Source organism: Oryctolagus cuniculus, chromosome X (assembly GCF_964237555.1).
Source record: "Oryctolagus cuniculus chromosome X, mOryCun1.1, whole genome shotgun sequence".
Taxonomy (NCBI): domain Eukaryota; kingdom Metazoa; phylum Chordata; class Mammalia; order Lagomorpha; family Leporidae; genus Oryctolagus; species Oryctolagus cuniculus.
This window is the reverse complement of record NC_091453.1, coordinates 36,606,319-36,624,567: the sequence shown is the minus strand read 5'-3', so window position 1 is coordinate 36,624,567 and position 18,249 is coordinate 36,606,319. Positions and strand designations below refer to the sequence as shown.

Genomic DNA, 18,249 nt, shown 5'->3' with positions numbered 1-18,249 from the left:
TAATTAAAGGTCATCAGTTTGGAAAATACATATGTAAATACATTTAAACTGATCACTTAAGGTTGTACTATGTCATGGTCTTTGTATTTCAAATTGTATCAACTTTTGTCTCAAGGCAGAAACTTGTAATATGTAACATCTGATGTATTAGCAGTCACTCATGCAGTGTCTACAGTGTTGTTAGAACTATCACTGAAGTTTGACAGTGGGGCAGAGCTTTTTCTCAGTGTAGGCATCTTACACTCACTTACCTTCAATATCCATGACTTATAAGCTCATTCTCTCTCCTTCTTTCTCTGCTTGAAAAACAAACAAACAAACAAACAAACAAAACAAAACAAAACAAAAACACAAGATGATTCCTTGCCATTTTATTATTGAGTCATTCCAGGCTTCATTGGAAGTAGGACTTAAAATGCAATTATATGGATTCAAAATGATGATATAGAAAGACCTAGCATCCCTTGCCTCCTCCACTGAGAAATTCCAAAGCAGATACATCTCAAGGTGGGTTCCTGAGATAGAGCTCCTCAATGTAATAAGAGAATAGTGGGAACAGTAGTGTTCCAAGATCAGACATGACAGCATAGGAAGAGGAACAAAGCCAAACATACAGCAAAGCTCCAAAGCCAGGGATATTCCCTGTTTCAGGGAAAAGAGTGAGCAGTCGAGCCTCAGCAGAACCCATCTACACTGATCTCTTGTGCAGAAGATCCTTGTAAAGAGGAATCCAGTCACCACAGACCAGCTGTCCAGTAAGGAGAGCTCCCTGAAAAACTCAGGGCACCTTTGCTTCAAAGAGTCAACTGGCTCTTTCTCCACCCTCAACCCTCAGAGCAGAGGCTGGGGAGCCATCTTGACAAGTCACTTTCACAAGCCATAGGACACTATTTTTTTTTTTGACAGACAGAGTGGACAGTGAGAGAGAGAGAGAGAGACCGAGAGAAAGGTCTTCCTTTTCCGTTGGTTCACCCCTCAATGGCCGCTGCAGCTGGCGCACTGCGGCTGGTGCACCGCGCTGATCCGAAGCCACGAGCCAGGTGCTTCCCCTGGTCTCCCATGAGGGTGCAGGGCCCAAGCACTTGGGCCATCCTCCACTGCACTCCCGGGCCACAGCAGAGAGCTGGACTGGAAGAGGAGCAACCAGGACAGAATCCGGGGCCCCGACCGAGACTAGAACCTGGTGTGCCGGTACCCCAGGTGGAGGATTAGCCTATTGAGCTGCGGCACCAGCCATATGACACTATTAATATGGGGGAACTAGGCGAGAAGATTAGGTAGGATTAGGTAAGCCAGAATATGTTCCTAATAACTTCTGCATTGCCCTGCATTGCAACGTTACCCCTTAGCTGCCATTCCAGTACACCCATTTTCCCACGATGCATTTGTGTCTTATCTGGGATCAAGAAGGAGGAGATGCCATTATGGCCACGTGGGAGCCATGAAACTCCAAGAAAACCTCACACACACTAAACTCCATCTTACTGGTACATTTGATTAGGGCAACACCCCCTACCCCCATAAAAGTAGCTGGAGGAACATCATTTTTGCTTTTGGGGTCTTGAACTTTGCATATTGGTCCTTCTTGGAACTCCTCCAGCTCTCTCTCCTTACAGGCAACTCTCTAGCTCACTCATGATGGGCATCTCTTTGTGTGGGGTTGCCAACATTCTCACATGAATGTATATTCACTTTCTCACTTCTAAATAAATCCTGCTGTCACCTGTTCACAGTATTTGTGCCTCTGCCTTGAATTCATATCTCTGTGGGGGCAAGAACTGGAATAAAAACTGAGGCACTAATGCTCATAACACTAGGATATGGAAGTCCTTACTTATTTTCTTCCATGAGGTGTGGAGGACATTCCTGCATTTTTAGCAAAGCATACCCCCTCAGACACAAGTGGGACCGACAGAGCAAGGGCATACTCTGCACCCTAGCACACACAGCACTCTGCAGGCTAGTGGACAGTGGGAGAAGGACATCCCCCATGGCCCTGGAAGTAAGGATCTTGGCTCATCTCCATTGCCTTCTTCTCCTCCATTGTCTCCTTTCCTGTGACCATTTGAAACATTGCTGGTTGCAGCTGAAACCTGTACTCACAGGAATTCAGTCAGGGTTCCTGTGAAGGCTCAGAGTTCCCTGTGCACTTGGGACAGTTCCTGCAGAATGGTTCTTGTGGCATGTTCTGAGCACAATAAGGAATTTGCCCATGCTCTGAACAGTGTACACATTCAAGAGGGGGAAGATGCCTGGGATTGCATGCACTCTTAGTAGGAAATCAACCTTCTCCCAATAAGGGCACAGAAAAGGGCTTGTGATCTAAGTTCCATACTACCTGGCTCCAGCCCCTCCTATAGACAGTAGCCAGAGTTTCTGCATCCTTCCCATCTGGGATATCACTCTGCACTCCTACCCCTTCCATAAACAACTACCAAAGATTTCTGCTCCCATCAAACATGAACCTAGGGGTCTTATGTTTAGGCTGACTTTGCCCCACCTAGCCCAAGAGCAGTTTTCTCCCTAGAACATTGAATTGGGCTCTGTGTGTCTCTCCTAACCCAGCACATAGTCCTTGCATGCTGGTGTCTCTAGACCATTTCTTTGCTCTGCCCAGACACAGCATGGGGCTCAGGGCTCCAGCTCATCCCCATGGAAACTGCTAGGTTTTGAGTCCTGCTGATCACTTGAAGCTTGGACCAGAGGTTCTTGAAGCCCACCCAGACCAGTAAGGATCCCACAAACAATGATGCAAGATGGCTTATTCACAGAGGCAGACACTCTCAGGGATCAACTACTCTAACAGACAGCACCTGTTGGATCCATCACTAGTGCTAGTCTTGAAAGTATAGAGTTAGGCACCTGCTAGGAATCTGTGAGACCGTCCTATTCCTGCAGGCAGCACTTATCTTACAGCTCCAATTCCTGATGTGGATATTGGCTTGGAGTCTGTGTGTGAGGTGCACCTACAGCACAACAAGGGCCTGCTACCAACAAGTAAGCAGCCCCTATTCTAATCCCTTCCTCTGGAGATTGGTGGATATCTGTGTAATATGGATCACAGTGACCATAATGAGCTATAGGAGCACCACAGATCCCTAATGTAGCAACCATCAACTACAGCAAATATAGGTCTAGACTACACAACAAAAACTAACCAGAACTAAAGTTAAGGCAATCTATGAAATCAATACACAAAGTCATGTTTCCAGGAAAAACCTTTGATCAACAAAAAACATTCTCTAAAAGCGAAAGAATCAACTTATCCCTTAAATGCACAAAAATCAATGTAGAAAAACAAGAGATATGAAAAAACAAGGAATTAGTATGCACCCCCCAAAAATACAATGATGCATTACTGAAGAAATGGAGATTGATGAATGGCCTGAGAAAAAAATTCCAAAAAATTATTGTAAGGTTACCCAAAGAGATACAACAGAATAGAGATAAAGAGTTAAATGAAATTAAGAAATCAGCACATGACATGAAAGAGCAATTGAGCAAAGAAATAGAGATATTGAAATGGAACCAAACACAAATATTAGAAATTAATGAGTCTGGCCGGTGCCGTGACTCAATAGGCTAATCCTCCGCCTGCGGTGCTGGCACCCCGGGTTCTAGTCCCGGTCGGGGTGCCGGATTCTGTCCTGGTTGCTCCTCTTCCAGTCCAGCTCTCTGCTATGGCCTGGGAGTGCAGTGGAGGATGGCCCAAGTCTTTAGGCCCTGCACCCGCATGGGAGACCAGGAGAAGCACCTGGCTCCTGGCTTCGGATCAGCGCAGTGCGCTGGCCGCAGCACGCTGGCTACAGCAGCCATTGGAGGGTGAACCAACGGCAAAGGAAGACCTTTCTCTCTGTCTCTCTCTCTCTCACACTATCCACTCTGCCTGTCAAAAAAAAAAAAAAGAAATTAATGAGTCAAATAGAAAATACAGTGAAAAGCCTAGCTCAGGCAGAAAAAAAAATTTCTGACCTTGAAGACAGGTCTTTTTAAACATCTCAGTCAGACAAAAAAGGAGAAAAAATTAAAAACAAAGAAAAGGGCACTCAGGATATCTGGACTATTATCAAACAATCCAATATTTGAATCATGAGAATTTCTGAAGGACAGGGTGGGGTGAAAAAGAATGTGTTATAAAATCCATTCCATGAAATAAGAGCACAAAACTTTCCCAATTTGGGACTAGTGTTGTGGTGTAGAGGATTAAGTTGCCACCTGTGACACCAGCATCACTTTTGGGGGCGCTTCATGACCTAGCTGCTCCACTTCCCATCCACCTCCCTGCTAATGGCCTGGTAAAAGCAGAGGAAGAAGGTCCAAGTCATTGGGCCCCTGCACTCACTTCAGAGACCTGGGAAAAGCGCCTCAACAAAATATCAGCAAATTGAGCCCAATAACACAACAAAAAGAGCACCTGTCCTGACCAAGCAGGATGGGAATAAATATATATAATACATCACATGAACAAAATGAAGAATAAAACTCCTATGATCATCTCAATAGATGCAGAGGAAGCATTTGATAAAATGCAACATTAGGGGCCGATGCTGTGGTGCAGTAGGTTAATCCTTCTGCAGTGCTGGCATCCCATATGGGCGCCAGTTCTAGTCCTGTCTGCTCCTCTTCTGACCCAGCTCTCTGCTATGGCATAGGAAAGCAGTAGAAGATGGCCCAAAGGCTTGGTCCCTTGCACCCATGCAGGAGACCTGGAGGAAGCTCCTGTCTCCTATTTGGGGTCAGCTCAGCTCCAGCCGTTGTGGCCATTTGGGGAGAGAACCAGCAGATGGAAGACCTTTCTCTCTGTCTCTCCTTCTCACTATCTGTAACTCTACCTCTCAAATAAATAAAATCTTTTTAAAAATGCAACATCAATTCATAATTCAAAAAACTTTTAAAAATTAAGTGTGGAAGGAATATAACACAATGTAACAAAGACTATGTATCTGGGCCAACATTGTGGCATAGCAGGTAAAGCTGCCACCTGCGATGCTGGCATCCCATATGGATGCCATTTCAAGTCCAGGCTGTTCCACTTATGATCCAGTTCCCAGTTAATGTGCCTGGGAAAGTAGCAGGGGGATGGCCAAAGTCCTTGGGCCCCTGAACTCACGTAGGAGGCCCAGAAGAAGCTCCTGGACACTGGCTTTGGATCAGTATATCTCTAGTCATTGTGACCACTTGGGGAGTGAACCAGCAGATGGAGGATCTTTCTCTGTCTCCTTCTCTCTGTAAACTCTGTCTTTCAAATAAAGAGGGAGAGAGAGAGAGAGAGAGAGAGAGAGAGAGAGAGAGAGAGAGTCTTCTATTTGCTGGTTCAATCCCCAAATGCTACAATAGCCAGGACTGGGCCAGGCTGAGGCCAGGAGCTTCTTCTGGATCTCCCATGTGGGTGCAGGGGCCCAAGGACTTAGGACATGCTCCGTTGCTTTCCCAGGAGTATTAACAGGGAACTGGATTGGAAAAGGAGCAGCCAGGACTAGAACCAGCACCCATATGGGATACCAGTGCTGCAGGTTGTAGCTTAACTTATTATGCCACAATAAATAAAAATAAGTCTTTTAAAGAAAAAGACTACATATCAGAAGCCAACAACCAACATCATTTTGGATGACAAAAGTTGGAAGCATTTTCACAAAAACATGGACCGACCTAGATTAGAGTGTCCACTCTCATTTCTTTAGTTCTATATAGTTCTGTAAGCTTTGGTCAGAGCCATCAGGCAAAAGAAAGAGAAAAAAGTATACAAATCAGAAAGGGGGAAGTCAAATTATCCCTGTTTATAAGATTACATGATCCTTAAAAAAAAAAAAAAGAAAACTCTACTAAAATTCTATAAGAACTGATAAGAGAACTCAACAAAGTATAAGGATACAAAATCAACACACAAAAATAAGTAGCATTTTTATACACCAACAATAGTCTGGCTGATAATTTATAACACTCCTGTTCACAATAGTTAGAAAAAATTAAATACCTTAGAATAAACTTAACCAAGAGTGTAAAATATCTCTATAATGAAAATTACAAAAAGCTAACCAAAGAAATGGAAGAAAACACAAAATATTGAAAAGTCCTCCATGTTCATGGACCAAAAGAATTAATATTATCAAAATGTCCAGGGGCCGGCGCTGTGGAGTAGAGGATAAGGCTGCCACCTGCAGTTCCGGCATCCTGTATGGGCACCGGTTCAAGTTCCGGCTGCACCACTTCCACTCCAGCTCTCTGGTGTGGCCTGGGAAAGCAGTGGAAGATGGCCCAAGTCCTAGGGTCCCTGCACCCACGTGGGAGACCCAGAGGAAGCTCTGGCTTCAGATTGGCACAGCTCCGGCCATTGCGACCACTTGGGAAATGAACCAGCTGGATGGAAGACCTCTCTCTCTCCCTCTGCACCTCTCCTTCTCTCTGTGTAACTCCAACTTTCAATTAAATAAATAAACCTTTTTTTAAAAAAAAAAGTCCATACTATCGAAAAAATTATATTTTGGGGAAAGTCTCTATGTATTCCCAGTTTTCTGAGAATTCTTATCATCAAAGATTGTTGGATTTTGTTTAATGCTTTTCCCTTGTCAATTAAGATAATTATGTATTTCCCCTTTGTTCTGTTGATTGATCTTCTTTATTTTAATGTTGAGTCACACTTACATTCCTCAACTAAATCCCACTTAGTAATGGTGTAAAATTTTTTCAGTGTACTTTTGGATTTGATTTGATAGTATTTCACTGAGTATTTTTGCATCTGCATTCATAACTGGTGTTAGTTTGTAATTCTCTTTCCTTGTGTTGTATTTATCTGACTTTGGTATTAAAGTAATGCTGTTCTCTCAAGGCATTCGGATCTGGCTGAACAGCCCATGAGAGTATTTTAGGCATGGAAAGCCAAGACACTCTGGCAAAAAAAAAAAAAAAAAAGCCATTAAAAGAAGGAGGTACCTTTCTCTGAAGAAAGGAGAGAACTTCCACTTTGACTATGACCTTGTCTAAATAAGATTGGAGTCGGTGAACTCAAAAGGCTTCTATAGATTTGGCAACTCTTGACTAGAGCCTAGGGTGATCAGTGATGCCATAAACAAGAGTGTCAATTTGTTAAGTCAACAATAGGAGTCACTGTGCACTTACCCCTCGTGTAGTAGGCTCTCTGTCCTTAATGTGTTGTACAGTGTGAATAAATGCTATAACTAGTACTCAAGCAGTACTTTACACTTTGTGTTTCTGTGTGGGTGCAAACTGTTGAAATCTTTACTTAATATACACTAAATTAATCTTCTGTATATAAAGAGAATTGAAAGTGAATCTTGATGTGAATGGAATGGGAGAGGGAGTGGAAGACGGGAGGGTTGCAGGTGGGAGGGAAGTTATGGGGGGGGGGAAGCCACTGTAATCCAAAAGCTTTAGTTTGGAAATTTATATTTATTAAATAAAAGTTTAAAAAAAAAGAAAGTAATGCTGTTCTCAAACAGGGACTTAGAAAGAGTTTGCTCTTATTCTATTTTATTGGAGTTTTTTTTTTTTTCAAAAAAGTGATATAACATTTTAAATACAACACTATTTTGAAATGTGCCAAAATCACATCCCATGCAGCTCTATTTAAAATTTAAAATTTGAATTAATTTTATTTGAAAGGCAATGAAACAGAGAAAGAGACACAGAGACAAAGATCTATTTAAACATATGGTAGAAAATATAACATGTCAATTTAAAACTGAGAGGGTGCACACATACTCAAAATTATTTTATGTGGAACAAAGAAATTTGAAGACACTTCTGTAATTTACCTAGAACTATAAGAAATGATAGAAAGTGAAGCCCAGGACCAGATGGATTCACTGCTGAATTCTACCAGACATTTAAAGAAGAACTAACTCCAATTCTTCTCAAACTATTCAGAACAATCGAAGAAGAGGGAGTCCTCCCAAATTCTTTCTATGAAGCCAGCATCACCTTAATCCCTAAGCCGGAAAAAGATGCAGTACTGAAAGAGAATTACAGACCAATATCCCTGATGAACATAGATGCAAAAATCCTCAATAAAATTCTCGCCAATAGAATGCAACAACACATCAGGAAAATCATCCACCCAGACCAAGTGGGATTTATCCCTGGTATGCAGGGATGGTTTAATGTGCGCAAGACAATCAATGTGATACACCACATTAACAGACTGCAGAAGAAAAACCATATGATTCTCTCAATAGATGCCGAGAAAGCATTTGATAAAATACAACACCCGTTCATGATGAAAACTCTAAGCAAACTGGGTTTGGAAGGAACATTCCTCAATACAATCAAAGCAATCTATGAAAAACCCACAGCCAACATCCTATTGAATGGGGAAAAGTTGGAAGCATTTCCACTGAGATCTGGGACCAGACAGGGATGTCCACTCTCACCACTGCTATTCAATATAGTTCTGGAGGTTCTAGCCAGAGCTATTAGGCAAGAAAAAGAAATTAAAGGGATCCAAATTGGGAAGGAAGAACTCAAACTATCCCTCTTTGCAGATGACATGATTCTTTATTTAGGGGACCCAAAGAACTCTACCAAGAGACTATTGGAACTCATAGAAGAGTTTGGCAAAGTAGCAGGGTATAAAATCAATGCACAAAAATCAACAGCCTTTGTATACACAGACAATGCCATGGCTGAGGAAGAACTTCTAAGATCAATCCCATTCACAATAGCTACAAAAACAATCAAATACCTTGGAATAAACTTAACCAAGGACGTTAAAGATCTCTACGATGAAAATTACAAAACCTTAAAGAAAGAAATAGAAGAGGATACCAAGAAATGGAAAAATCTTCCATGCTCATGGATTGGAAGAATCAATATCATCAAAATGTCCATTCTCCCAAAAGCAATTTATAGATTCAATGCAATACCAATCAAGATACCGAAGACCTTCTTCTCAGATCTGGAAAAATTGGTGCTGAAATTTATATGGAGGCACAAGAGACCTCGAATAGCTAAAGCAATCTTGTACAACAAAAACAAAGCCGGAGGCATCACAATACCAGATTTCAGGACATACTACAGGGCAGTTGTAATCAAAACAGCATGGTACTGGTACAGAAACAGATGGATAGACCAATGGAACAGAATTGAAATACCAGAAATCAACCCAAACATCTACAGCCAACTTATATTTGATCAAGGATCTAAAACTAATTCCTTGAGCAAGGACAGTCTATTCAATAAATGGTGCTGGGAAAATTGGATTTCCACGTGCAGAATCATGAAGCAAGACCCCTACCTTACACCTTACACAAAAATCCACTCAACATGGATTAAAGACCTAAATCTATGACCTGACACCATCAAGTTACTAGAGAACATTGGAGAAACCCTTCAAGATATTGGCACAGGCAAAGAGTTTCTGGAAAAGACCCGGGAGGCACAGGCAGTCAAAGCCAAAATTAACTATTGGGATTGCATCAAATTGAGAAGTTTCTGTACTGCAAAAGAAACAGTCAGGAGAGTGAAGAGACAACCGTCAGAATGGGAAAAAATATTTGCAAACTATGCAACAGATAAAGGGTTAATAACCAGAATCTACAAAGAGATCAAGAAACTCCACAAAAACAAAACCAACAACCCAATTAAGAGATGGGCCAAGGACCTCAATAGACATTTTTCAAAAGAGGAAATCCAAATGGCCAACAGGCACATGAAAAAATGTTCAAGGTCATTAGCAATCAGAGAAATGCAAATCAAAACCACAATGAGGTTCCACCTCACCCCGGTTAGAATGGCTCACATTCAGAAATCTACCAACAACAGATGCTGGCGAGGATGTGGGGAAAAAGGGACACTAACCCACTGTTGGTGGGAATGCAAACTGGTCAAGCCACTATGGAAGTCAGTCTGGAGATTCCTCAGAAACCTGAAGATAACCCTACCGTTCGACCCAGCCATCCCACTCCTTGGAATCTACCCAAAGGAATTTAAATTGGCAAACAAAAAAGTGGTCTGCAGCCTAATGTTTATTGCAGCTCAATTCACAATAGCTAAGACCTGGAACCAACCTAAATGCCCATCAACGGTAGACTGGATAAAGAAATTATGGGATATGTACTCTTTAGAATACTATACCGCAGTAAGAAACAACGAAATCCAGTCATTTGCAACAAAATGGAGGAATCTGGAACACATCATGATGAGTGAAATAAGCCAGTCCCAAAGGGACAAATACCATATGTTCTCCCTGATCGATGACAACTGACTGAACACCAAAAAGGAAACCTGTTGAAGTGGAATGGACACTATGGGAAACGGTGACTTGATCAGCATAGCCCTGACTGTTAATGAACAACTTAATACATTATCCCTCTTAGTAGTTTTTTTGTCTGTTCTACTTAATAGGACTGGTTTAATTCTGTAATTAATACACAGTTATTCTTAAGTGTTGAAAATTAACTGAAATGTGATCCCTGTTAAACATAAGAGTAGGAATAAGAGAGGGAAGAGATATATAATTTGGGACATGCTCAAGCTGACTTGCCCCAAATGGTAGAGTTAGAAACATACCAGGGGACTCCAATTTAATCCCATCAAGGTGGCATGTACCAATGCCATCTCACTAGTCCAAGTGATCAATTTCAGTTCGCAATTGATCATAATGAAAGGACTAAGAGTCAAAGGGAGCACATAAGCAAGTCTAGTACCTGCTAACACTAACCGATAGAATAAATAAAGGGGAGAGTGATCCAACATGGGAAGTGAGATACTCAGCAGACTCATAGAATGGCAGATGTCCTAAATAGCACTCTGGCCTCAGAATCAGCCCTAAAGGCATTCAGATCTGGCTGAAAAGCCCATGAGAGTATTTCAGGCATGGAAAGCCAAGACACTCTGGCAAAAGATCTCTGTGAGTGAGATCTCAGTGGAAAGAACAGGTCTTCAAAGAAGGAGGTACCTTTCTCTGAAGGGAGGAGAGAACCTCCACTTTGACTATGACCTTGTCTAAACAAGATAAAAGTCGGAGAACTCAGAGGGCTTCCATAGCCTTGGAAACTCATGACTGGAGCATAGGGAGATTACTGATGCCATAGACAGGAGTGTCAATTGGTAAAGTCAACAACAGGAGTCACTGTGCACTCACTCCTCATGTAGGATCTCTGTCCTTAATGTGCTGTGCATTGAGATTTAATGCTATAACGAGTACTCAAATAATATATTTCACTTGGTGTTTCTATGGGGGTGCAAACTGTTGAAATCTTTACTTAATGCATACTAAACTGATCCTCTGTAAAAAAAAAAAAAAAGAAAAAAAAGAAAAGAAAAGAAAAGAAACTATCAACTCCCAACTTGACTCTCACTGGGATTAAACATGACAATAGGTCTGATCTGATTTCATCATCATTAAAAAAAAATCATCTATTATTTTTCACTTTATGTTTCTGTGTGGGAGCAAACTGTTGAAATCCTTACTTAATGTATACTAAGCTGATCTTCTGTATATTAAGATAATCGAAAATGAATCTTGATGTGAATGGAAGGGGAGAGGGAGTGGGAAAGGGGAGGGTTGTGGGTGGGAGGGACGGTATGGGGGGGAAGCCATAGTAATCCATTATTCGTACTTTGGAAACGTATATTCATTAAATAAAAGTTAAAAAAAAAAAAAAAAGAAATGATAGAAAGTGGAATCCAGGTTCACACACTTGTTCAAATGTTTATTGTACACCTGCTGCTGTGTGTTCAGGCACTGTTCAATGTGCTAGTAATGGAGCAGGAGACAAAATAAAGATTATAAATTTATATTCTTATGAGGAAAGACAATGAACAAATACAAGTTATTAATATGCCAAATAATAAGTTCTAGAAAGATTAAAAAATGATAAATATAGGATTAGAAACAGCTGGCAGAGTATTGCCTCTTTATATAGGATGAAGAAGGACCGTTCAACCACCAAGGTGAACAGGAACCTAAGGAAGACTGTAAGGGAGCCATTTGATTATCCACTATACATTGAGTGAGGAGAGGAGAGTGTGTACCATTTGACCCTGAGTGAAAACAAAACCCTCTAAAGGATGTAGACAGAAGAGTGTTCTTTGTGTTCTTTTAACAAAATCACTATGTAAAAGAAGGGATGAGGGTACAAAAATCAGTTAACTTTTTGTTTTTTGTTTTGTTTTACATTTTAGGCTTTTATTTAGTGCAAAAGATGAATGGGAGAGTGAGAGCTTTATCTAAGAGAGAGAGATAAATCTGGGTTCATACCGAGCACCAGGAACCAGCCACGTGGAGGAGCATCTAGGCCAGGAAGCCTAGGACAAGTGGCTCGAAGGCCACACACCCTGGAGGCGCAGGGCTATAGCCAGCACCTCCCGGCAAGAAACCAGGGGAGAAGAGAGGGCAGGACACACCGTGTCCCAAGCTTTTAACCCACTTCCAAAGGGGAGTGTTTATTTAACCTGGTTGGCTGGTCGGCACTCAGGTGTGGCCAGGTAGGGGCATGAGGTCACACAGGGGCGTGGCCTTCCAGCTCACAAACCTAATCAATTTTAACCTGTGTGCCTGCCTACTTCATTCCCCTCTCAGAGACTCCATCCCCTTAATCCTAAGGGAAGTTGATGGATGTCGAATCATCTCTTCTGTAACTGCTCCCTGCTTATGAGGGGGCGTAGTGCTGGCCCTGCCTATCCAGGGTCTGGAAGTCTCTGTCTATCCTATCTAACGAATTTGCTTTGTAAGCTGGAGTAGTTTCGGTTATTGCCAATGTCTGTGTCCCCCCTGCATGGTTAGTTGCTCCCAGAAGTTGAGTTCTGAACCATATAAGTTTGTTAATTAGTACAGGCGAAACTGGAGCAAAACCAATTATAAGTGGGGTGCCCCTTTAAAAGAAAAGATCATATCTTACAGATTCCCAGATAGTGGGTAGTGAGTGATAGGCTGCCATTATGTTAGAATGGTAAATTCAAAAACAAAGCTATTTCAGTTCAGGTTTGTAGAAAATGTACTTATTGTCCATTAAATATAAGGCAATGAGTTACTTCTTACTCAATTTATTATACAGATATTTATATGTATTTGTTTTAGTTTTTTTATATTTTAATGCATGACAGTATCAGTTGGCCCTATTCTGTTTTCAGTTGCTGATCCCTGGGGATATCCAATGTACTGGAAGTAATGCACACTTGAAGAGCACCAATATTGGCAATTGTTAGAATTCCAGAGACAATGTCTAATATTGGTCTCACAATTCAAATCTCAGACTTAAAAGGAGGCCAAATGAACTGGTGCAGTGTTTCTTTTAGCTTGTGTTTACTAGCAGAATCCTTCAAATAAATCTAAAGTGAAACAGCACAGATAGAAAATATATAATCCTAATGTACATTTATTATATAGGTTCAGATACATAATTTTTGCCAAAATAAAGTAGGTAAATTAGAATAAACCAGTTGTTCTGATGAAATATAAAAACTTTAAATTAGTCATTAGAGTAATATCTTTTTATTTATTTATTTATTTGAAAGACAGAGTAACAGAGAGAGGTAGAAACAGAGAGAGAGGTCTTCCATCTGCTGGTTCACTCTCCAGTTGGCCGCAGCGGCCGGAGCTGCCCTGATCCGAAGCCAGGAGTAGGGAGCCAGCCCTGGGTCTCCCATGCAGGTGCTTGGGCACCTCCTACTGCTTCTACTGCTTGGGCCATCTTCTACTGCTTTCCCAGGCCATAGCAGAGAGCTGGATTGGAAGTGGAGCAGCCTGGACTAGAACTGGCTTCCATGGGATGCCAGCACTTCAGGCCAGGGCTTTAACCTGCTGGGGCCACAGTGCCGGCCCACATTAATGTAATATTGATCTCAGCATCCAATGTCTTTCTGAATTTCGTTTTACATATCCAGTATTGAGAAAATACAAACCCAAAGAAATAAGAAACTAGCTTATCATATGTAGTTATTAATATCTAGTTATTTTTTAACATGCATTTACTTATTTGAAAGAGTTACAGAGACAGGAGAGACAGAGACAAAGGTCTTCCACCCACTAATTCACTCCCCAAATGGCTGCAATGGTCCAGGGTGGGCCAGGCCAAAGTCAGGTACCAGGAGCTTCATCTGGGTCTCCCACGTGGGTGCAGACCCAAGCACTTTGACAATCCTCCACTGCTTTCCCAGGTTCATTAGCAAGGAGGTGGATGGGAAGTGGAGCAGCTGAGTCTCGAACTGGTGGCCATATGGGAAGCCAGCACAGCAGATGGCAGCTTTACCCAGCCCACAGTGCGGGTCCCATATCTAGTTACTATTATGCCTACTTGTTTGCTTTTAATTTAAGCAACTCAATGCTTAAATAAATCCTATACCTTTAAAGAAAAAATGTTGTTTCAGAAATTATTATTGCAATATTTAGCTGTATATATTCCTTTGGGAGTGATTATTCACTCTGAGATAGAAGATTTTGTAAGATTTTTCTTTAAAGAATTGGTATTAATTCTTTTTTAAATGGTTAATTGAATTCGATGGTGAAGCCATTGGATCCTGGATTATCCTTTCTTGGGGGGTTTTGGTCTCCAATCCAATCTCTTTAACAGTATAGATCTGTTTCTTTGAATCAATGTAGGTATCTGTGGGTTTCTAGGAATTTATTTCATCCAAGTTATCTAATTTATTGGCATACCTTTTTCTCGTGTAATTACAATTCATTTTTTCCTCAGTGGTCATTAGAAATGCCCCCATTTTCATTTTTTTAAAGATTTATTTTATTTATTTGAAAGACAGAGTTACAGAGAGAAATAGAGACACAGATAGAGAGGTCTATCCATCTGCTGGTTCACTCCCCAGATGGCCACAACAAGTGGAGCTGTGCTGATCCAAAGCCAGGAGCCAGGATCTTCTTCCGGGTCTCCCACATGGGTACAGGGGCCCAAGGACTTGGGCCATCCTCCACTGTTTCCCAGGCCACAGCAGAGAGCTGGATCGGAAAGTAGAGCAGCTGGGGCTTGAACCCGTGCCCATATGGGATACCGGCGCTTCAGGCCAGGGCCTTAACCAGCTGTGCCACAGCGCTGGCCCCCTGACCCCACTTTCATTGCTGATTCTAATCTTAAATAATTTGCATCGTCCTCTTCTTTGTCAGTCTGCTTAAAGGGCTGTCAATTTTGCTGATCATTCCGGAGAACTAGCTTTCAGTTTCACTGATTTTCTTCTTTGTTTTTCTGTTCTCTGTTTCATATTATTTTTTCTCTAATCTTTATTATTTCCTTCTGTCTCCTAGCTTTGGTTTCAGTTTTCCTTTTCTAGTTCTGCAAGGTGTAAAGTTAGGTTATTAATTTTATTTTTATTATTTTTCTTCTCCTTCCTTTTAATCAATGGGTTTCATGTTTAGAGCAGGTTTATGTCTATAAATAAATTGATCAGAAAGTACTAAGTTCCTGGAGCCAGCACTGTGGCACAGTGGATTAAGTGCAAAGTGCGATGGCAGTATTCCATATGGGTGCCAACTCAAGTCCCAGCAGCTCCACTTCCAATCCAGCTCCCTTCTAACGCCTAGGAAAGCAGCAGAAGATGGCCCAAGGGCTTGGGCCCCTGCCACCCACATTGGAGACCCAGAAGAAGCTTTTAGATTTGTTCTGGTCCAGCCCCAGATATTGCAGTCATTTGAAGAGTGAACCAGCAGATGAAAGATTCTCATTCATTCTCTCTCTCTCTCTCTCTCTTCCTTTTCCTTTTCCTTTTCTCTTTGTAACTCTGCCTCTCAAAGAAATAAAATTGGGACCAGCACTGTGGCACAGCAGGTTAAAGCCCGGGCCTGCAGTGTCAGCATCCCATATGGGTGCCGGTTCGAGTCCCAGTTGCTCCACTTCTGATCCAGCTCCATTCTATGGCTTGAGAAACCAGTAGAAGTTGCCCCAAGACCTTGGGCCCCTATGTAGCTCTACTTCTCTCTGTAACTATGTCTTTCAAATAAATAAAGTAAATCTTTAAAATAAATAAATAAAATCAAAATATATTTATTTGAGAGGCAGAGTTACAGACAGAGAGTGGGAGAAACAGAGAGAAAAGTCTTCCAGCCTCTGGTTCACTCCCCAGATGGCCTCAATGTCCAGAGCTGAGCCAATCCAAAGCCAAGAGCCAAGAGCTTCCTCTGTGTCTCCCACATGGGTGCAAGGGCACAAGGACTTGGCCATCTTCCACTGCTTTCCCAGGCCATAGCAGAGAGCTGGATCAGAAGAACAGCTGGAACATGAACTGGCACCTATATGGGATGCCGGTGTCACAGGAGCACACTTAACCTACTATGCCACAGCGCAGACCTCATAAATAAACCTTTAAAAAGATAAAATTAAAAAAGAGAAAGTACTAAGTTCCCATCCCATGCACATGGTTGCCCCTATTATTAACATCTTACATTAGTCACCACTGATGAGTCAATATTGACACAATATTGTTAACTAAGATATATAATTTATATTAAGGTTCACTCTTGGTGTTACACATTATATGGGATTTCACAAATGCAAAACTCACACATATCTATCACTATAGTGTTATATAGAATTAGTTCACTGCCTTTGAAATTCCCTATTCTCCATTTGCTCTCCCCTTACTTCCTGCCTCCAAATCCCTGGCAGCCAAAGACGTTTCTACTGTCTCCATACTTTTTACAATTCCAGAATGTCATACTGTTGTTATCATACAGTAAATAGCTTTAGTTCACTTATGAGTGTGCAATTAAGGTTCTTCATTGTATTTCCATGACTTGATATATCATTTCCTTGCATTGCCAAATAATATTACATTGTGTAAATGTACTGCATTTTTTTAATTCATTCACACATTGAGGGATACTTTGGTTGCTTCCTAATATTAGAAGTTGTGAATAAAGCCGATATAAACAATTGTGTGCAAATATTTGTGGAGCTGTAACTTTTCAGTTCCTTAGGATAAATGTCAAGCAGTGTGTAATTGCTGGATTATATGGTATGAGTGTGCTAAGCATAGAAATTTGTAAGAAACTGTCAAACAGCTTTCCAACGTGTCTATACCATTTTTCACTCCTACGGACAACAATCAAAAATTCCAGTCTTACCATATCCTCTCCAGAATTTGGTATTGTCAGGATATTGTGTTTTAACCATTTCAGTGTCATTGTATCTTGTTTGAATTTGTAACTCTCTAATCACATATGATGTTGAACATCTTTTCTAATAAGATTTATTTTTATTTATTTGAAAATCAGAGTTACAGGGAGGGGGGTTAGGGGGTTAGAGGAGAGAGAGGGAGGGAGGGAGGGAGAGAGGGAGAGATTTCTCTTCAGATGGTTTACTCCCCAAATGGCCGCAACTGCCAGAGCTGGGCTGAGCTGAAGCCAGGATCCAAGAGCTGTTTCTAGGTCTCCCAAGTGGATGCAGTGGCCCAAGGACTTGGGCCATCCTCCGTGGCTTTCCCAGGTGCATTACAGGGAGCTGGATTAGAAGTGGAGCAGCTGGGACTCGAACCAGTACCTATTTGGGATGCCAACATCACAGGCAGTGGCTGTGCCCTCTGTGCCACAATGCCAACGCCAGCCCCAGAGCATCTTTTAATATGCTCATTAACTATCTTCTTTGGTGAGGCATTTCTTCATTTGCCTATTTTTAAATAGGGATGCTAGTTTTCTTAATGTTAACTGACCTTTGTATATTTTGGGTATTGGTCTTTTACCAAATATGTTTGCAAGTTTTTTTCTCCCAGTCTTGGCCCTTTGCATTCTCTTAACAGTGTCTTACAGAGCAGACGTTTTTAATTTTAATGAAGTTCAATTTGTCCATTTATTTTCCCATGTTTCATGCTTTTGTATTATATATTTTTAAAGTCACTGTCAAAATCAAAGTTTCCTGGATTTTCTCCTATGTTATCCTGTAAGATTTTTTTATATTTTTGTGTTTTGTATTTAGCTCTTTGATCCATGCCAAATGTACTGTGCTTTCCATAGCAGGCAATAGGACAATGGAGAAAATCCCTTGAATGCATACTAGCAGAGTGTAGCATGAAGAAGGCTGGAACTGTAGCTAGTGGAATGTCTGGTGGCAGGATTTTCCCTAGGACACTACCTCTGTGGACTGTGGTTGCATGGGCTCCTGCCTCTGTAGCTTATAGGCAGACTGGGATTCAAAACATCTTATGGCATACTTAAGGTAGGACAGAACTGTGATCTAAAATGCTCTTGTTTCTCCTGTGGACAGTCTGGGAGCCAGAAAGCCCTTGGTTCCCCAGCCAAAGTATAGGTTGGGGTGGGCAAAAACACCCCAATCCTAGGTGGTAAGGAAACTG

General features: G+C 41.5%; 1 protein-coding gene across 2 annotated transcripts in view; it reads right to left on the bottom strand.

Annotated features, from left to right (window-relative positions):
• The window catches only part of LOC103345149 (G antigen 6), a 50,621-nt gene that overhangs the window by 10,348 nt on the left and 22,024 nt on the right, over positions 1-18,249 (bottom strand). The window contains exon 1 of one of the 2 annotated variants that reach the window (XM_051834716.2): positions 252-285. The exons of the other annotated variant lie outside the window; for it this stretch is intronic. Coding sequence (XP_051690676.1) covers positions 252-264 — 13 coding nt within the window. The 5' untranslated portion in view covers positions 265-285. Of the gene's footprint in view, positions 1-251; positions 286-18,249 lie in introns of those variants that run through there. 2 annotated transcript variants of the gene reach the window in all.